At 34.2% G+C, this 22,233-nt stretch overlaps 2 protein-coding genes across 4 annotated transcripts in view; both read right to left on the reverse strand.

Moving 5' to 3' along the window:
- Positions 1–13,159, reverse strand: LOC128227288 (receptor-type tyrosine-protein phosphatase kappa-like). 2 transcript variants are annotated; one of them, XM_052937687.1, is made up of 18 exons: positions 13,039–13,159; positions 12,752–12,873; positions 12,224–12,417; positions 8,477–8,564; positions 8,139–8,212; positions 7,899–7,935; positions 6,624–6,721; positions 6,341–6,469; positions 5,985–6,139; positions 5,551–5,686; positions 4,578–4,733; positions 4,195–4,303; positions 3,636–3,709; positions 3,260–3,391; positions 2,654–2,779; positions 2,408–2,559; positions 1,860–1,995; positions 1–579 (listed from the first exon to the last, which is right to left on the reverse strand). In XM_052937687.1, exons 2-18 carry the CDS (start codon positions 12,813–12,815, stop codon positions 487–489), a joined length of 1,953 nt encoding a protein of 650 aa, XP_052793647.1. In that variant the 5' UTR covers positions 12,816–12,873; positions 13,039–13,159; the 3' UTR covers positions 1–486. The 2 variants fall into 2 exon arrangements, with proteins under 2 accessions (XP_052793647.1, XP_052793648.1); XM_052937688.1 differs by having other exon boundaries at positions 12,752–12,861; positions 13,039–13,149.
- LOC128227291 (uncharacterized) overlaps positions 13,040–22,233 on the reverse strand; it is a 15,734-nt gene continuing 6,540 nt past the window's right edge. For both annotated transcript variants that reach the window (XM_052937691.1, XM_052937690.1), the window contains exons 8-11: positions 21,745–21,882; positions 21,360–21,491; positions 21,117–21,251; positions 13,040–13,168 (exon numbers count right to left, since the gene is read on the reverse strand). In XM_052937691.1, coding sequence (XP_052793651.1) covers positions 13,164–13,168; positions 21,117–21,251; positions 21,360–21,491; positions 21,745–21,882 — 410 coding nt within the window. In that variant the 3' untranslated portion in view covers positions 13,040–13,163. The remainder of the gene's footprint in view (positions 13,169–21,116; positions 21,252–21,359; positions 21,492–21,744; positions 21,883–22,233) is intronic.

Consider the following 22,233-nt stretch of genomic DNA (forward strand, 5'->3'; position numbering starts at 1 on the left):
CGTGCTTTATTTATTAAAATAAAAAACATTAACGTCAGCATAGATTTATAGTATTTTAAGAAAAGTATGAAACATGTACATAAGAGGTATTATACGAAGTGGATTACAGTTATACTTAATAAAACCATGATAAAAATTGCATAAAAAAGCTTCTTAAAACAAAGCGATTTCTGTTCGAAGGCACTTGCTTTAGTCCCGCTTTATCAACAAATATATAGTGGCTTTTTTAAAAATCCCTATCGCAATGCGGAATTACAATACAATGCTTTATTATAAAGGGTCCCTTAATACGTCATTTTGCTATCGAACGAAAGTTTATTCAATGAAAGGCCTCCAGCCCATAATACATGTTACAGTGCAAAATCAAATATAACAAAATGCATATATGTAACATAGCACACACTTAACAAACATCGATGTTTAAGCGGAATAAAATGTAAACACTTAGCCAATCACTGCCATTTGAATTTATAGTCTACTTCTTAATTAAGCATCTCTTCTGGTAGATTGCAAGTTTGCATAAGTCATACTGCTCTCTAGGTACTTTGTTGTGACATTATGGCAATACACATACTGCTCCTGAAATGACAAAGGGTGGAAATCAGTGACCGACCAGAGCAATTCAGTGATTTAATGTAATGAGGGGGTTTCAAATCAGCATCGTGATCGCCATACCGCTCTCTCGCTACTTTGCTATGGCAATACAAATAGTGTTCATGAAAGGACAAAGGGAAAAGAGTTAGTGACTGTCCAGGGGCAAGTCAAACATTTAAGAGTAGAGGGGCACACGCGTTCAATTAAGCATCGCTTTCACTAGATTGCAAGTTTGCATAAGTCATGCTGTTCTTTAAGTATTTTCTGTGCCATCACAGTTCATGAAAGGACAAAAGGCAGAAGTCAGTGCCCGACAGGTCGAAGACAATTAAACAATTGTAATGCCTGCATAATACCCTTTTTCTATCAAAGGAGGCAATTGAACTTTAAAGGTGCTTAGCTTAGATGTATGCTTTTATATGGTTTAAATTAGCCATGTGTCATTTACCTGGATGTGCTTTTATCAATTCAATGCTGTTATTTAACAGTTTCAGTATCTGTTTAGATTTGTTGTGAAAATAAAACCAGTACATAATCCGACTTGTTTGTTATAAAATGTACGTAAATCCTGTAAATACTGATGCCTGTGTGGTATGCTTGGTTACACGTTGGCTGAACGTCGTTATCTGACCTTTAAAAAACTTTTAAATTTTCTACCAATTTACAACGTTTATTCAAAGTCAGTTTTTGACGTTATTATTGCGTCTATCCAAGGTCAATTGTTTGGTGGTTCCTGATGACCTTAGAATTTGACTCGCCTTTAAAGGCGCACATCATACCACGCCGTCCATTTGACATCTTTGACATGCCAGAACTTTCATCTCTGCATAAGATGAACACTTTACTCCAAACGAACTTAAAAAGTTAGGGACGTTCTAGTAACTCCGTGACTTGAGATGTCTCCAGTCCATCCGTCGTCAAATTGAAACCCTACAGACGTTATTAACTCGTACTTACTAGATTGTGGAGAAAACCGCTGTATCCGTGACCTGAGAAGCCTGCAGGACATTCTTCACCAAAACGAGACTTACAAAGTATGGTACAATCTGGTTTCCCCGTGAACTAAGATATCTAAAGTCCATACTTTATCAAAGCGAGACGTAACCGATGCATCAAATCGTTCTAACAAAAAATGGGACAATTTACTTTATCCGTGACTGAATATGTCTCATGACCTAATGAATGGATACTTCACCATCGACTCAACATCTCTCCAAGACGTTCATCAGTACAATAGACAAACACTACCCTCAAAATGTACTTACCAAGTTCGGGACAATCTGCTTTCTCCGTGACCGAAGATATCTGATGACCTGTGGAATGGATACTTCGCCATCCACTCGACATCTCTCCAAGATGTTCATCAGCACTACAAACAGACCGCTCCTCTCTGCTCCATTCCTATTTTGTAAGTTAATTATACAATCAACGAGGCGGGAAGGAGCCACCAGTCTAATACTTTAACAAAGAGTTTGTCTACAGGCACAATGATCATATCCCACATACATTCAACGTGACACATGAAACCACACGAAAACATTGCAAAGGTTATTACAAAAAGGGATCGTTTAAAATAAGTTAGTTTTTCATAACATAAAGTTTAACTTTGACATTGAGCAATCTACGCTTCGTAATTTGATTTTTTAGTCTAAAGATATGAGAAAATATATTCACTAATATCATCACAAGGCTTTTGGTAAACATAAGACAATGACTGAATATAACACGATTTTAAATATATTTTTATTAAAATCGTTAATAGGAAATGATTTGATACATCAAATACATTGTAAACTATGTAGATCCAACTTACAAACAAAGCACAAGAATAGGTGAATCTTCATCATCTTCTGAAGACTGCTGTTCCTCCACCTCTTTTACAAGATTCAACAAAGAGCTGCTGTCTGGGGGAACCAATCGATTTCTAGTCCATTTCTTGAACTGAATGTGTTTGAATGTGCGTGTCTGTAAATACAATGTAGAGCATTTTAAAAATGTTATAACATTACCGCACTATGCAAACAAATGTAATTGCGCATAAGTTATAAAAACTATTTACCTTATAATTCAGTTTTAGACTGACTGTCTCTATTTGACAATCATGCACTGAAGACGTTCGTTCTCGTCTGATTTCAAACGCGTCTATTTTCATTTTTTCTTCATTTTCAGGCAAGAAACGTCCAATCTGAAAGGGTAATTTTAAATAATTAATTAAAACATAATTAACCTTCGCGTGCTTTTCTCAGTGAAGCACAAACACATAAGTCAGTGGCAACAACATCGTTAATATACTAAACCGAACGCCTAAAACTTATCCCTCCAAATATTGTCTGCGCTATTGTCATATTTCAAAAATGAGTACCTCTGTTGCATTTATCAGAAGATAGGGTGAAGCCCCGAGAACAACTACTCATTATGAAACATTTAAGGTTGACCTTGACTTTCCAAAACGCTCTTTTGGATGCCTTTACAACCAACTGCATTTTGAAATACTTTATTCTTTAGTAACTGCTTGTTCATTCCATATAAAACAATATATTAATCCAAAATAAGATAGATAACTATATTTTCAATTTATCATTATCAGGTACGTTTACAGTTCGGTTCAATATATTTTCGTCACCAGTGCATTTAGATTTCCACTTAAGTAAAATATAGTCTTTACCTCTTCTTTCCCACTATCATCAAATTGAACAACAATATTGATTTCCTCGTCTAGAATGAGTCTGCACACGTCGACAGCTGTACTTGGAAGAGGCAACTGGCTGATGATGAACCCCTTTAGGTTGGTGTAGCTCTACCGGAAATGAAATAGGAAATTGTGAGAATTTATCAGTATGTTACTTGCATGCTTTCCACATTAAATTCTTACTTAAACCTTGTTTTCTCTTGATTCAAGAAATGTTCATATTCCAGTATAACGTAAGCTCGTCTCTACGTAAGCGGTAAATAACATCTACTTTTATCTAACTTGGTCAATGACAAATGTATATATGTATTACTGTGTAAACTGGATATTTCTTTTAATGCAAGTCACTTACCGGCATAAAGACTGCGTTAATGTAGTTGTTTCTCCCCTGAACTTGGCAGCGTAGGAATGGGCGATATTCATCCGCTGCAATATTTATAACTAACGTAAACGTTCACAGAACTTTGTATTTACACATAGCATATAATCTTGTACATGGAACCAACCAATAATTCCGAACAAACCATAGAACACTGCATCAACCAACGATAAGAAGGTTTTCACCCCTGCCAAATAACTTAACATCAGTATAACAATTTAAACTCGGGTTTCTCGAAAGAAAATAAGCATTCAAGTTGTTGAAGGCAATTGATTCTTTTCAACATTTTTGCCTGCTACTGCAACTTATGTTATTAACTATTGGACAGTCCTAGCTGCCCCGTTTACGATCTTTTATAGTGGCACATTATAAAAACACAAATAAACTGACATATTTAAATACAAACAAACAAACAAATAATACGCACATAATTTACTAAATAAAGTTTTTATCTCAATAAATATATATATATATATATATATATATATATATATATCATTATAGATTAAGTTTAGTAAGGTATATGACGTACCTGGAAGTATATGGTCAAATCTGTTTTTGCTGTTATTGTCAGGTAAAAGTGCATTTGTGCAAGCAATGTCGTCATCAACACTATCCATCTCAAGGCCTTTGTCTAAGTCCTGACAAAACCATATGTTTATTTATTGATCATTTTGTCGAAAATCAGATTTACTTCCATTCTTCGAAATGTAATGGTTGTCAAAATATGTTAAGTATATATGTATACATACGGTGTTTACGCATTATATAATAATTAAAAGCTAAGCGGAATATTACATACACGTCGTTTGTCTTTGATTTTATAAAATATTTGAAAACAATGCAGTTTGATACACAATTTACTTTATTTTATATCCGTCGAAAATGGAAAGAGAGTAAATCTTTAGATTTTACCTCGTATTGAAGACGTAATCTGGATTTTCTAGACTTTGATTTGTGTGTCACGCGGGACATGTCTCTAAAGGTATTGTCAAAGAGCTCGTTTCGTACTGGTTCAAATGGGAGTACGAATAATTCCAACATCAGCCGGTGAAGGAGCCGGTATTGGCCCTGACGAGAAGAATTGTTAAGTACGTTTGAATAAATACTTCGAGTATGTGGGTCTTGTTTTGCACATGGTTCACTTAATAATTCTTTATGATGAACTATAACAAACAGAGCTATTAGAGCGATGACTACCACCGCACGCCGCCTTGACTCAATACATTTCAAATAATTTAAGTCAAAACATATTAAAGTTAAAGTTATTATTGTTAAACAACGACAATGTTTACCAAATATGAGAATAATTAATGTATGACTATGGGAGCGCTTAAGTTAACGCTTTAATAGTAGAGTGTAAGTTCAAGAGCGTGTAACTAGCAAAATATATGTGTATCACTAGCAAACATAGTGTTCATGTGTATCAATTTGGTTTAAGAATGACCACTTTTAAAAAGTGTAAAACGTCTGATTAAGAAACTCTCATACCGCCAAACTGTACAACCAAGAGTCATGGGCAAATAACCCGTAAATGATTTGCTGCAACTGTAAATACGTGCTAAGCACTAGTAAACCATAAAGTGATCATGTGTATCAAGTTTTATTACGATTCCTCTTAAGCTGTGTAAGAAATGTGCTACAGAAACCTTTATATACCTACATAGTTCCATAATTCTTAAACGAATGGCCGCAATCGGCGAATTATGTGTTAAGAAACTCGTACACGTCATGTCTGGTATTTTTACCTAGCTTCAGAACAATGCATCCAACACTATAGATGAAGGTCGCTCCGTAAGTTTTACAACATACCGCCCTTCCGACCAACCGACAAACCAACCACCCCACATACAAACGGTGTGGTAACTTAACACTACAAGCCTCTTACCACTGTTTGCACCATGTTAACTCTGTCCTCTCTCAAATCTGTGACACACTGTGCAATATCAACAACTCCTGTCGCTCTTCCCTGGTCGTATAGATAATCCATGGCTATGAATGTCCCTGTTCTGCCTATCCCCGCACTAACAAATACAGTAGGAATTTGTTTGAAGATACATTTAGACGACTTTAAAAAGAACACAAAAACAACAACTCATACTTCAAGCTTCAAGCGTCTCCCATAAAAATACAACAACACAAAGTAACGGAAGTCGATAAATGTTAACACATCCGACATTAAACTTTAACGCACATTCAAAAATAGCATTATATACAGTACAGTTTCTATAACAAAGCGCACAAGTAAACTTAGATATATATTGTAATGATGGAAGTCTTTGCATGTTTTGTAAATCAATTAATGTTAACAATGCTATGGACCTGCAATGCACAAGCCACGGATGTTTCCTTTGGCCATCACGAAGTTTAACTTTTCTCCAGAAGTGTACAAGGCTTATCGGACTTTGTGGTACGTCTTTGTCCGGCCAAGATGTGTAGTGAAACTGGGTCAGTTTACGGCGTTCTGATGGATGTGTCTGAAATATTCATATCTATAGTAAAACATTTAAAAAATATAGTTCAACGTCGACCTTTTACATCACTGGCATTTACAAAGGTCAAACGTTATTAGCAAATTGACCTTCCGTCTTTTAACATCAAATGCAAAAACGAAACATAGAATATAGAATAGAAAATGTAGTAAACATGTCATACTGAAATCAGTATAAACGCTATACCGTTCTGTGAAATCCAACTGTTCTTATACAGAAGTCAGCAAACACTTCCTCTTTCATCAATGTAACTTCGAAGTAGCCATAAGTCGTCTGATGCTTGAGTCCTCCGCCCCAATAGTGTAGACATTTCATCTGAAAACGGACATAAATGTATATAAAACAGGCAAATTACAAAATGTTCAAAGGCAAGCATGTTGGCACTTTCATGTATGTTTTTTGTTCAAGTTTATGTTTTAAAATGTTTTCTATCACCTTTATTTGTTATGTTTGGATAAAAAATACAAACTTTTGTTTCCTCAACCAAATTGGTAACCATAACAACCGTTTGTACGTTTTGCTCCCAAATCATCTGCCAAAAATCCTCCATGTTAGATTCCACAGGACCTTTAAATGTCATTTAAATCACATTTATCTCAACATTTGTGATTGAATTGTTATATTAACATGGTTTCAATGGTGATGTTCACTTAAGAATATAGCCTCCAAAAATCGTTTTTAGCTCGTCCGTGTTTCAAGGAAAACGGTCGAGGTATTGTCATTGCTCTGCAGTCGTCGTCGTAGTTCAAACAATCACTTAACGACAAACGTGCAAGATTATAAGTATCTTCCATGGCCGAGAGTGTAAGATAGGTTCATTCCGACCCGAGCGTAGGTTTTTTTTGCGAAAACGAGGTTTACCGAGTTTCCGCAAAACACCCTGCGCGAGGGTCGGGATGAACCAATCTTACACGACCGGCTATGGTAGATGATTTTTCTCCCACCTCAGTTTAACAAAATTAAGTAAAATGTATTTTTTTGCTGGAACTCTTTTGTGCTTAGTGAAAATAATTGCGTATGGATATACGATAATTCGTGGTTGTCATGGATTTTCGCGCAGTGATTCAGAGTATGTGAATGGTCTGATCGGTCTTTAAATAGTTCTAAGAAGAGTGAAGCATTATTTCTTGAAAGGTGCGTGAAAACTGTTTTCTGGTGACATTTGAAGCGAGAAATAATTAACTCGCGTTCTAAATATTGCCACCAGACAAGGTTTCGATGGTGCGCTACAGACGACAGTCCTCAACAAGGGAGGTAATAACAATGTGGTGACCATTAAAAGAAGTTCCATACGGGCATTTTATCTTCGCCCGTGGGCAAGATATAAATTTCTAGCATGGTTGAATTATTGGATCTACTTATCTGAAGTGGGAGAAAAGAATTTCTAGCATGTTTAAATTAATGGATCTATTTATCTGAGATGAGTGAAAATCAAATAAACTTTACCCAAAGATAGTTAGCACATATATAGTAAAGTAAATAACTCAGGCTTTCATAAAGTTCGAGTTATGGCCGAGTTTCAGTGAAAACAACATATATAAATGGCGTTGGCGATCGCTCAGCGGCGCTTTTGTTTAATATATTTAATTTAATTTATATGTTTAGCAAGGACGATACCTCGGCTATAATAAATAAATAAATAGTATGCCCTTAGTTTTAGTTAAACTCAAACTAAGGACGTGCGTTGGCGTTAACTCCGCGGCGCTCTTGAAAAATATAGTTTATTTATACAATATGTACATACCCTGAGACGCAATATAGGTCTTTCTCTTTTGATATCCCTTAAACAGAATGTTACAGTTGTTTTATTTACGGCATATTAACTGTTTGATTTTATTAACACAAGTATATAAGTTATACACGCTGAACTAAAAGCATAATTATATAAACATTGGATAATTCAGGTTGAATTCCTTTTTTAAAACAAAGAACCTAATAACATATTATTGGTAAACAGGGATTTCTGTATACATTAATATCTTACTTGGATATGGCAGGCATTGATGTAATTGATATTTGCACTAGTTTCGGCTTGTAGAACAACTCTGGAGTGGTCGTCTGTAACAAAGTATTTACTTACATTATTTTTTAATTTATTATACATATGTAATATGTACGAATAAAGCCATATCTTATGCTACGTTATTATAATATATTGCTGTGTTTCAGTGTATCATAACCATACCATAATTTGTATACGAAAATATTTAACGTAATATCACATTAAAGATTCCTAGTAAACGATAACAACATATGTTTGTACATGATTTTGTTAATCTTTGACTATAATTTAATAGTGGAAGAGAATGTATGTCAACTTACATGCATATAATCCCTTATATCGATTTTTGCCTATATTTTCGAAACGTTTTGCCGCTGTTGCAGGGAACTGTAAACCAGAAGGGATTTCCTGAAAAACGATACCACCTTATTGTTTACATTACGGAATTTTAAATTCATGTATCATTAAAATACAAATGAAATGTTATTGTTTTAACATAAGAATATCAACTTAGTATATTTCACCGTTTTGAAATTTAAGCCCTCTCACCAACGCAAATCGAACGTCAATTTTAACGATTTTATTTCTGAAATAACGTCACTTCCGATTACTACGGTGTTCCGTTAGGGACATACTGTCATACTGTATTCGACCTTATGTCCAAAAGCACGAAGGTAAAGGAGCTTAGGGATGAAGGCGAAATAACAAAAGTAACAAGGCGGAGAAACTCCTTCACCATAGTCCCTTCGCTCTTTCGCCTTTGTGTCTTTGCGTCTTGACCTTCGTCCCTTCGCTCCTTTGATTTCTTTCTTTCGGAAGACACAATGACCTAACTGAACACCGTTCGAAAGGGGCCACAAACTAAAAGCACTACCAGTAATGTGAAGACCGCGTTGAATTCCAGCGTGTTTTAGAAAGGTGATTACGCTATCAATATGATCAATCATACAAGATATTAAACATTATATTGAGTCTAATTATCTATGCCAGTATTATCAAATGTCTCTATGAAATTACATGTACGAAGGCGAAGAAGCAAAGGGATAAAGGCTACTTCGCTCCTTCGGCTTCAAATTTTCGTGCTTTCGTGTCTTCGTCTTAGTGTTTTTGCAACTTAGCCTTCATACTTTCGTGTCATCGCTAGCCCTAACAGAACACGTAGTATAATATTTGGCGCATTATGCAAAAAACTTCCATTTATTTTCGTTTTCCATCATTTTAATGCATACAATAAAAATAATTTTTAGGCTTCTAATATTGTTAACTTTTTTCATTAGTGGTAACAAGCCATAGAAACATGATATTCACCAACAAAAAATGATATTGCTATTTGCGAATCCACGTGTGTAACAAGGGGAGACGTTATTCCTATTCTTAAGCTATGACAAAACTAAAGACTTGTAAATAAATTAACGTGAATCACACCATTTCCCTAGCATTGGATTTTAAAGCGCCATGAATAAAAAAAGCATGTACATATATAATGTACGGATGAAATTCCGGCAATTGTTCATCATGTCAGAGAATGGACAGTCCGAAGCACGCAGAAAACACAGCGTTTAGGACCTTAATTTCATTTGGAATGACAACAGAGCTACAATTAAGCGTACAACCTTAATAGGAAATAAACTCGAAGGTGGACTGGAGTTTCTGAATTAAAATACTATTCTAAAAGGATGAAACTTAATTGACTAAATTCCTTAAAATAAAATAAAATGCAAAATGGAAAATAATCGCATCATATTTTCTTTATCAATGCGGACCAAATTATCTTGTCTTCAATATGAATTTAGACTCACTTAAATCCCTATCTGGACAAAACTTAAAACTCTGTTTTCCAACGAGACTTGATCATCACGTGGTTAGAATTTAAATCAATTTCAAGGTCAAACAATATTAAGAATGACTTTTATTCAATTCGAACTCAAGTTTTATGGGGAAATAAATATATTAAATTCAATAATAAATGTCTACTAGTCAAACACTGGATTGACTCTGGATTTATGTTTCTAATCGATATAATTTCATCATCTGGTGAGATAGACCTGAGAAGAATTGTGCAATAGTGAAATGTAACTGGATTTCAGAGGTAAACACAATAATAAAAGCTATCTCAAAGCACTGGAAAATTGTAATTAAATCGATTCAATCTGTAAACATAAAGATTAAAACGTGATTAAATCTTAAATACGGTCAAAAGCAGTTAGACGATCTCACCAATAAAGATATTTATCATTTATTTCGTAATGCTGTATTTGAAAAACCCTTTGCATGGCGATCATGGTATCTTATTTTACATTGGATGATTCCAGAAAATCAAGTTTAACAGTTCAAGTTCAAACTACTACATGACATCATGGCTACAAATCTAAACCTATTCTGCTGAAATATCTCAGCAAGTCCTCTTTGTAATCACTGCATTCACGTCGAAGACTATGACAACTTTCTTATTAATTGCCCGTTTCTCTCTCATTGTTGGTCAAAGATAAATGACACAATTAAACATTGTAATATACATCAACAGATGAAAGGCCTCGAAATACTTGTAATTGGATATAAAATTGAATACAAATAATATATAGAGGATATTTGTTTATTTCAGTGTAAGATCGTATTTTATTTCACGAGTGTCATAGAAAAACATATTTTCACTAATGGCAAAGCCACGGGTGAAAATGTAGTTTTTCTATTATCAAGAGTGAAACTAAATACAATCTTACACTGAAATAAACAAATTTTCTGTTTTTTTATGCTTATTTTCGGAGTTTTTTTAGTTTTTTTAATTTATTTCTTAATTACCCCCTTATTTGAAAAGGGTGGTATTTACTCAAAATTATAGCTGTCAACTTTGAGAAATAGTTCTCTGCTATTCACTCTTATAGTTTATTCTTCGCTCGTTTTATAAGTGCACATATGTTCCAACAAATAACGAAAACATTTTTATTTTAAGTGGGGTATGAATACATAAACAAATTACTATGCCGCTATTTAATGAATGAAAATTTGGAAGGTCAAATGTGTTAGCAAAACAAATGCGTACACTCATTGGATTTTAAAAATTCTTCTTAGTTTAAGACTGCATGTGCTTCATAGTAAATTAATATTCAGTCATCTTACCTTCAGAGACCAGTCTGTTTCGCTTGAAAACAGGTTTGTTTTCCAGGTAAAGAATGAATGCCACGCTAGTTTGTTGACAAATTTTGAGGCGTGGGTGGGGTAAAAAATATTTTACGTATTACAACGGCAAACAGTTCAAAATACATTTGAACGATGATATAAAATTCTATTTATGTTTGAACAGTTGTAATCGTCTGTAATTTGTTTGATATGAAAGCAAATGTTCCAACATTCAGCTTCAAGATCAAGAAAATGTCTGATAAACGGGATAACCGGTAATAAACGTTAAGTTGCTAATTTACAAATATATATTATAGCGTTTGATTATGAACAGTACATACGTAGCGTTCAGATATAAGCAGTGCATATATAGCATTTGATTATGAACAGTACATACGTAGCGTTCAAATATGAGCAGTACATATATAGCGTTCGATTATGAACAGTACATACTTAGCGTGCAATTATGAACAGTACATGCACAGCGTTCAATTACGAACAGTGCATATATAGCATTCGATTATGAACAAAACATATATAGAGTTCTATTATGGGCAATACATACATAGCGTTCAATTATGAGCAGTGCATATATAGCGTTTGATTATGAACAGTACATACATAGCGTTCAATTATGAGCAGTGCATATGTAGCGTTCGATTATGAACAGAACATATATAGCGTTCTATTAGGGGCAGTTCATATATAACGTTCAATTATGAGCAGTACATGTATAGCGTTCGATTATGAGCATTACATTTATATAGCGTTTAATTATGAGCAGAACATATATAGCGTTTAATTATGAGCAGTACATATAAAGCGTTGAATTATGAGCAGTACATACATAGCGTTCAATTATGAACAGTACATACATAACGTTCAGTTATGAGCAGTACATTTATAGCATTCGATTATGAGCAGTACGTATATAGGAAAGAAAACTTTACCTGAAAGGTCCTCTCGAAGAAGCTAATATCATTGTAGTGTACATTCAAATACCCCGTAAGTTCACGGACAGCAATGGGACTGATAGAATGGTTCACCTTTCTATGGAAAGCTTCTGTATTGTAATATTCACCCGGTTCATCAAATGCTGTTATGTAATCAGCACCAGAGGCCATACATGTTGCATCGCCGATGTCTTAAATAAAAACGTCCCTCGGTAAAGCTATTTTGATACACGTGTGGTCCGTGTGTAATGTTTGCACGTGTGTATGTGGTGTATTTAAGTTTGTGTCTCTAGATCATTCTCGTTTCGACCCTTGCCTCTTTAAAATACAGGATGAAACAGTATGTTGAAAGGAAAAGGCGGACCAATATAGCGCCCAAAATTTATGATGACCTGGCACATATTCATATCATTGCATTTAGCATTTTTAACATGTTTATATATAAACGTTTTTACGTTTCAAAAGATATATTACGCACAAATGGTCGAAAAGTGCATACTTTTACGTCATTAAACATGTTTATACCGTGTGCAGTGCTCGTCTGCTGAACAGCAGCGGTGTTGATGTAAACATTGTTTTCCCCATCCATGTTCGTTACAGATTGGTCAGCTTCAGTTCCATTTATATCATTCGATCTTGCTTTCCGTCTGGACAAATCATGAAATACATTGTACAACAACACTATGTGACCAAACAGTCATTTACATTTCTTAGGAATGCACAACTGTTATTCAATAACTTTACGAGAAAAACGCAAAACATGCGATTTAAAGTAATAAGAAAACAAGCTTAATTAATAAGTTAGTTTGTACCGTCTGATTGGTTTGACCTTCCTTCGCCTTATATATATCACAGAGATGACAAAGCCGACAGCGATAAGAAGAACAATCCCAACGCTCCCGCCGATTACGAATCCATTTGCATTATGCTCCGCTTGTCATCCTGATGTGGAATAAGAAACAATGCCGGCAAGCAAATTGTACATGCTTAGGGCGGGGTTTGACCTCCGTTAACCAATGAAAATCAATACGGAAATACCCGAGGTACATGTACAATCCACCTTCGGCACTTCCATAAAAGGAGTGGAGAAAACATATAATGAATACACGTCTAAAGAGTACTTCTTTTGACCGGAAATTATATTTCATAACTCTACAATAATATTACAAAACGAACAGGGTTTGTCGTAACAATTTGTTTTTTACCCCACATCTTAAAAAATACCGTCTAAACCGGATATCTAAATAATTAAGATAAATGTATTTATGCGCATTTTACGACAGTTGATGTAAACAATGATTTGAATATATCAATATCATGATGCAATAACACGGATTTAACGTTGTTTTCACGGTGGGTTGAACTAAGAATTATACTTATCATTGTAAATTGAATCGTTCATACGTTGCTGTTTGGACACCATAATGACATAACGTTGGTTTTTACGTAATGAACAAGCTAAAGTGATGAAAACGGTATCCACATCAAATCCAAAGTGGGTGGGGAAGGTCAAAACATAAAACGTTGAAAATGCTTGTTTTGTTTAGATTTGAGAAACGATCTTTTTGGGGGTTGAAACATTCATTCTTGGCGACATGTTTGGGGTTATTTAAGAGTTGAACAAATTTTACAAAAAAAGATTTTAACAGATTATGGATCAAAAAGCATTCACATTATTACGAAAAAAACTGTCGACATAAGTACTTCGTCATTATGTCAAAATGCCACAGAATACTTATCCAACAATGTCTTGAGAGATCTTGATAATCGCTAAGTAGTGAAAACTAAATCTAAAAAAAAAATGTTTTTCATTAAAAATCATTGTGCATGATTATGGTAAACCTGAGAAGAAAAGTGTGCCTGATGTGGGGCTCAGACTCACGTCCGCAGGAACACTAGCACGGCGCTCTTGCCAACTGAGTTAAACGGGCAGCTGGTCACACAGGCTAGACTCGTCCGCCCATTAAAGGGGCTGCGTGTCTCACAGATGATAAAATAAACATTATTATTTTTGTCATGGCAGAGTGGGGCAGATGACTCGCGAATACTTTAAGCGATAAAGATGTATGAATGAAATTACAGAAAACCACTTCAGCACAAATAATGAAATCAAATGTTTATTAATTCATAATCTGTTTTTCAGGGGAGGGTTCTGGAGGGGTTTCCCCTCCCGACAATCATCAGATTTGGCATGTTTGACCTGGTTTCAACAAGCATAATAATGTGAGTATTATAGATTATGAACCAGGGGGAGATTTCAGCATAAAAGGCAGCGTTTCTTTTTGGCAGAATTACATGATAACACTATAGCTACAGCGTCTTACTGGTAAAAAAAAATACCAAGGTTTTCAGAAGGATACCTTTAGGCGAGATGAAATGTATTGACATGTCTCGCTTAAACTGGCACATATTCCCGCACAGAACTTCTTTAAGTTAGCCTCTTTTCAAAATTATTCAATGCTAGACAGTTTAAGACAAACTCTTTCCTACAAAGTAAAAAATGACATGGGTGGGTTCGGGAGGGGTTTCCCCTCACGAAAAGCAATGTTTATAATACCTTTTTTTCTGCATATAATCAGAAAATGCGGGGTCATCAGTTCAGCAAAAAAAACAGTGGCGTTTTTCACAATATTTTTCAGAAGTTTTAAACATGCTTGTAGATTAGTGATTTTTCTTCATGCAGTGCAGTGTGCAATTTACTCTTCCTAACTGCTGTTTCGACTTGAGATAGAATATGGCCGAGAAATATTTTCTTCTCAATTATTTCTTCAAACACTATATGAATCAATATGAATTACTTAAAAAGCGATATTGTTCATGTAAAATTAACAAGACATTTACAATGCCAGCTCTAATATTGTAAAGCATAGGTGATTTATAGACATTTATAAACAATAGAAAAACAATATTTCACTTTTTCAACATATTGATATTCTTTTACTGTTTGAAATTTCAGCCAGCTCTCAAATAAATATTGAATGCCAGTGCTAAGAGGGCTGGGACACAATTTGAACAACTTCATTACCAAAATAATGTAACCTTTGTATACAAATTATAATCTGTTGCCCTACTTCAATAATTATAATTGAATGCCATTTAATACACTTTTAGGGTCTAAAATTAAATTATTATGTTTGTGATAGATCGCAAAATATTTCAGTTCGTTACTCTTAAAATATAGCTTTTGATTCTCACTCAGTGAAATTCATGTACATCAGGATTTTACACTAAAACAAAACAAATTCACTATTTATTCTTTCTTTCAGTTATCGCATGGGGCGTGGTTACATTTGACTGGTGCATTAATGTTTTATGTTTTTAAAACGTTACTAACGGTTTAAGAAAAATGAATAAAAAATCATTTTTTTGAAATAAGATATAAAAATCTGCGATCAATTTTTTTGTCAGCAGTCTTATATAACTTGTTTATTATGCATTTACACAAAAATCGTCTCGTTAAAAGACAAAAATAAGAAAGTTGTCTTAACGTTAAATCTGTGGGAGTGCAACTTTAAGGGACACCAAATTGTACATTTGCAAGAAAAAAAAGAAATAGTGAAAACCTCTGCTAATGGCACAATGCTTCTTTTGCTGTTTTTTTGTGTTTTACCAATTTAAAATGAACTGTTTGAGTACCATATAAATACCTGTTGATTTAAAAATATTGTCAGTATATGAGTCTGTTCTTATCAAGTCACTTTTACATGCTAAATATTCACAATATGAACTGGCAAATAATATATTTGCTGATTTTTGGACCATCTGGTGTCTAGCCCTTTCATAAACCATCTAGCTGCCAATGTGAGTTTTAGATACATATTGGACAGTTTCATTGGAATTTATTTAGTATAAAAAATATGTTTCATGGCTAAAAGCGTAGTACTTACTAAGGGCTTTTTCTATAGTACCCATGGGTTTGACTTTCGGACCCATTCCCAAAGCAAAATATAAGATGTTTTTCCCAATCTTCAGAAATTTTGTTTTAGAAAGTCTTTTAAAATGTACTGGTTCATTTTCAACATTCTAAAAAATTATGTGATGTAAAGTTTTTTTGATAACTGTACTCAGAAATCATTGATTTTCATCACATTCAGATATATCTGTATGAAATATTATCTGTCATGATTGATTAATTGCAATAGATATTTAAACCTAAGGATTGATATTTCAGCCATTTTGGTTCTATTAAAGGGAATTAAACTAATATAAAATCATTTCCTAATTCGCAGGAGACTAAGCTGTCGAAGCTTTTTCTTTTAACAGTTAATTTTTCCAATTTCAGCATTTTCATGACGCAAAATTATCCAAAATGTTTAGGGTCTTTTTCCCGAATTGGGCAGAAAAAGCCCTGTTACTTAATAATAATTTAGGAAAAATGTTATTCAAGGGACATTTTCATACACTTGAGATCTGTTTTTGTAATGATACAAAAATAAGCTGATTCTTCCATCTAATACAAAAACTAAATAATGTCTAAACTGTCAAATGTGAGGTTGCATTTGTAAACTTCATCTTTGTTTAGGAAATCTGTGAATATAACTTTCACCACCCAGTATCGATATAAGAAGTAAAAAATATTCTAGTAACTATTTCCTCATGTCAGGGACAATTCAATTAAAAAATCAAAGGAAAAAACTGTTAAATACTATCATGTTGTTGTTTTTTCTAACTCTTAATAATATTTATTCCCTGATGTTGGTCGGTTTCACAGTCGGAGCAAAACTTAAAAACTACTGGATGGAATTGGATTAAACTTCATACAATGGTAGAGCATAGTTAGAGGAAGTGCCGTGTACAATAACCATAACTCTATTCTTGCTTATTACTGAATTATTGCCCTTTGTTACTTTTTTGTCTGGAGTATAACTTGAAAAGTACTGGATGGAATTCATTGGAACTTCATACAATGGTAAAGCACAATGAGAGGAAGTGCAGTGCACAAAAACCATAACTCTATTTTAGCTAATTACAGAGTTATGGCCTTTAATACTTTTTTTCTTGTCGTGAGCATAACTTGAAAACTGTTGGATGGAAATTAATAAAGCTTCATACAGTGATAGATCATGATGAGAGGACTTTAGTGCAGTGTATAGGAACCTCAATTCTATTTCAGCTAATTACAGAGTTACTGCCCTTTGTTATTTTTTCTTGTCTGGAGCATTACTTGAAAACTATTGGATGGAATTTAATAAAACTTCATACAGTGATAGATCATAATGAGAGAAAGTGCAATGTATAGGAACCTCATAATGAAAGGAAGTGCAATGTATAGGAACCGCAATTCTATTTCAGCCAATTACAGAGTTATTGCCCTTTATTACTTTTTTGTCCGGAGCATAACTTGAAATCTATCGGATGGAATGTAATAAAACTTTATACAATGGTACAGCACAATGAGAAGGAGTTCAGTGTACATGAATCATTACACTATTTTAGCAAATTACAATGACAATAGTCCATAAAATAAAGTTGTCATTTATAGGTTGGCTTTCCAAATAGTTGACTGCAATTTCATATCAGGGCGGCGTTCGGGGGTATTAACCACCTTCAGTGATAGCTCTAGTTACCTTTCAGGTGGCCCTGCAGTGCCAGATGAATGCGGTGGTTTTGTCTTTGCGCAAAATATAGCGGGGAATGGGCCTACCAAGAGACCCTTGGGTACGGGGGCATTTGGCAGAGATTTTACCATCTGTTCGTCCCCGCAGAGCGGAGATTTTAGCCGGGGTTGGCTTGACCGGAAGTCAAAGTCCCTGCTATTCCCCGGACCTGGGGGGGGGGGGTTACAATTGACTGGTGCATAAATGCCAGCTTCACCAACTCAACTCGAAGCCTTTAGTGAATGTCCTTATGAAAATACGATTTTTAGTACATGTAATTACATCAACCAGGTGACATTTTTTGTAGTCCAATTCCTAAATAACATAATTAATTTGTTATTGTTTGTAACAGGTTGGAGATGGGGATGATGACGGACCTGCCAGCCGAACTCAAATTGGATTAGGCATCATGCGGTAAATTATTAGTATTTCACAACCACTTTATGAAAATGTATCCAAACAGTAGCGGGTTCGAATCTTTTAAGTTTGTTTCATTCCTAAATAACATTGTTTCATGCTGGTTGTAAATTATTTCCGGTCACGGCCATGAGATTATATCATTTTCTAATAAACTATTTTGTTTGCTTTTTTATAAATTTCAGGTTTTTGACTTATCCCTCAATACTTCTTAATATATTTCAACATTCTGTAATAGCACAAATGTATTGGTTCTTTTTTTTATAGCCACCTGGTTGCTGAAGTTTGAGAGGACCTTTATGGACAAAAAATCCTGCTCAAGATAGTTCTGTCTGGAATTCCATACCATCTCCAGAGTATGGAAAATGTCTTCAAGTAAGAAGAGATTCTAAGCAAGTGCATTTCTGACTCCTCCAAAATGCTTCTTTGTAGTCAATTACCTTGGAGTTGTTTAATACTTAATTTAATTGCAAAATATTCAAACATAATATATTTCATCTATTTTGTCTTGATCTTTGAATCCGTCAAATTACACTATGACTATCATTATGTGACTATATCAAGGTTATCAACGTTGACGCCATTTGATAATGACGTCATTTCCTGTTCATTATATACATACAACCTGATGAAGGCCGAATGGCAGAAACGTTGTTTTATAAATAGATAATTTGTGTTGAAGTTGGACTTCTTAAATTTTCACCATATGTGAATATATCAAATTTATGACTACATAAAGAAGTGTGTATGCCTCAAATGATTGTTAACTGGTATATCTTCACAGTAGTAGTTAGTACTTTTATTCTGTTAAAACATTGCATTTATGTTATTTGCAGATTCTGATGTCATATTTCAAGAGAATGCAGATGTTAGTCAACCCTGTCAAACTTGTTTGTGTGAATAATACAAAATGTGACATTTACAGCAAATATGTAATAATTGAGCAACGTATAGACAATTGCAAAACTATGTTATGTTAATTTTGTGCCATATTTAGCATTTAAAACCAGATACTTTCAGTTTTTGCTGGTTTGTTCGGTTTCTTTTATTCATGATTTTTTTTTCAAGAAGACACCAGTTCGGTGTATAGTACTTATGGTGTTTTAACTGTCAATGAATCCAAGATCACTGTATGTTGTTGAACTGATATATATGTTAAACATTGAAGATCCAGCTGTCAGTACAGAAAACATTGATTGTGCTTTTGAGAACACTGAATTTTATCAACATAATTTGGTTTATTGGGTCTTTTGGTTTATACCTGATTTTAGCAAAGCTCTTTACAATATTCATTAATTGAAATTTAGATAATTTTGATCATTAGACAGGATGTTTGTCAGATTTGTCATTGCAAACAAATTATTTTAAAGTTTATTGAAAGCATCGTTAAGATGATTCTGTAATTAAAGCAGAATTGTATTTGCCCTTAAAATCTAAACAACACATTTGTTCATAATTGACATTTTGCAACTTTTTTGGCGGGGGTGTGGTGTATGATTTTGTATCACTGAGATATTTTGCAGATAATTTTCCAGAGCTGCTTGGCTACATATTGTTCATATACAATCATAATTATTAGTAACTGATTAAATGTTTTGCCATGTTTTACCATCATATTTAAATATATTTTTGCCCATTCAATTCTAGTTAAAATTATAATAACCCCTGCTTGTTACATACTTCAGTGCAACATTATTGATATGTGATCATTTTTAGATTGACTATTCGAAGAATAAGGAGAGCTATCCTAGTCACCCGAGTGTCAGCGTCAGCATTACCACTTATGTAAAAGTTTGCGTACCACCTCAAATATTTTCAAAGTCCATTGACATACTGTTTTGAAACTTCGCACGCGTGTTCACCATCATGCTCCCAACCTGTACACAGGAGGAGGTCACTGTATCGAGCATTTTGACATAATTATGCCCCTTTTTTACTTAGAATTTAGGTGTAAGTTTGCGTACCACCTCAAATATTTTCAAAGTCCATTGACATCTGGCTTTGAAACTTTGTACGCCTGTTCACCATTATGCCCCCAACCTTTACACAGGAGGAGGTAACTCTATCAAGCATTTTGACAAAATTATGCCCCTTTTTCAACTTTACAATTTATGTAAAAGTTTACGTACCACCTCAAATATTTTCAATTTATGTAAATATCTCAGCACATCATGTATTGCTTTGAAATCTAATATAACAGTGATCAATTCATGTTTCTCCAAAACTTTTCAATCCATACACCGAAAAGCGGCGGAATAGTCCAGCGCGCTGTCTCTGTGACAGCTCTTGTTTTTATTTATTTTCTGTTTGTAACATATTCCTCAAATGCGTTTGTGTACTTGATCTCAAATGCATAGTAGCTTTATTTAAGTTAATTAAGAAGAATAACTCTAAACTTCATATAAAATATAAAGTAATGCATTATATATAATGTATACACTATTATTGAAGATTGTTGCATATACACTAAATAAATTGCTAACAGCAACAAAACTGCTTGTTATTTAAAAAGTTTTATTAACATACACAATAAAGCGTTTCCCTTTTACTCCTAGTATGTTTTACGTAGTCATTAAGTAAGCTTAAAGTGTTCGGCAATAGCACTTCAAGCCCGTAGAGGCAGCGCCTTAATTAATATTAACTACTGTTTTGTTGAAGTATGGCTAGTGCTCGATATTTAAAAATAAGTTCAGAATATTAAAAATCAGGTCATGTTTTTTAATACAGACATGTTTATTGTGGCATGTATTGATATTGTTTAATTAACTTATATCATTGGGGACAGATGGCCAACTCACTAATATCATAGGGGACATGTACATATTTCAAGACATCCCGGTATTTAGCATGTTAAATTATGTAGTTAAGCAACATACCAATGGCTTGACAGGTATCGCCTGTAAAACCGGGTAAACAGCCACCCAAGCAAGAACCTTCTTTCTTGTCACACCCTGCAACGCAGTGTCCACACGGTTTTGAGCAATTAGTGCCATACGTTCCATTTTCGCATTCTTAAAAGACGAAACAGTAATCCCATATTTACCAAATAAAGAAGAAAAAAAGTGTAAATCAAAATACAAATATGTATATTAATGTATTTTTGAGTCAGGTTATCGTACCTTTGTCGCACATTTTGCCTGTGTACCCTGCTTTACAATATTTACAAGTGCCGTCTAGTTTGCTACACGTATGGACGCAATTAAGACTGCAAATACTATTACAATTGGGTCCATACCTTCCATCTTCGCATTCTACAGCAGAAAAGAAAATACATGTAAAGCATTATGGTATGAGCCTTGTAATACAACTCGGGTAGCATCGATTTACATTTTCATGTATCGCCACTCACTGTAACATTTCATAAATTTTAGACTCATAGTTCAAAGTTATGAAATTGATGCTATCTGAAAAAAGTTTCCTTTAAAAATGTATATCCACTGATATATTTGAGAATATTATATATTTTCATCACATTTGGCTCTTAAGCTACATTCTACTACTCACCATCTGTACAATTTTGAGTATGTTTATAGCCCGCTGCACATGTCTTGCAGTGTCCATTGCTTACGTTGCACGGAGCTCCGTTGGAACACTGACCACATGGGTGTTCGCATTCCTCCCCCCACATGCTGATGCTACAATCTGTTTCATTAAGGTAATAGTGACAATTAGATTGGACTGGCAGCTAGAACATATAATGAAGGTACAACTAACACTCACTTACTTAAAACTTTTTGTTTTAAAAAGGAATGAAAACTACAGGAAAATAGAGTCAAGTGGCCCAAAACGTTCTGTAAACTTGTTCAACATTACAATGGTCAACTTTAACAGACAAATATCATCTGGCAAACTAGACAGATTCTATAAAAATATAAATGAAACAGTTATAATAAACAAGATAACCCCTTCTTCCGACTGTTAGTACGAATAGCATATCACAACTAATGATAAATCATTTAGTGAGATTTAACCCGCTTCTCAAGAGTTAAGCCC

The sequence above is a fragment of the Mya arenaria genome, chromosome 3 (genome assembly GCF_026914265.1).
Source record: "Mya arenaria isolate MELC-2E11 chromosome 3, ASM2691426v1".
In the NCBI taxonomy this organism is placed as follows: Eukaryota; Metazoa; Mollusca; class Bivalvia; order Myida; family Myidae; genus Mya; species Mya arenaria.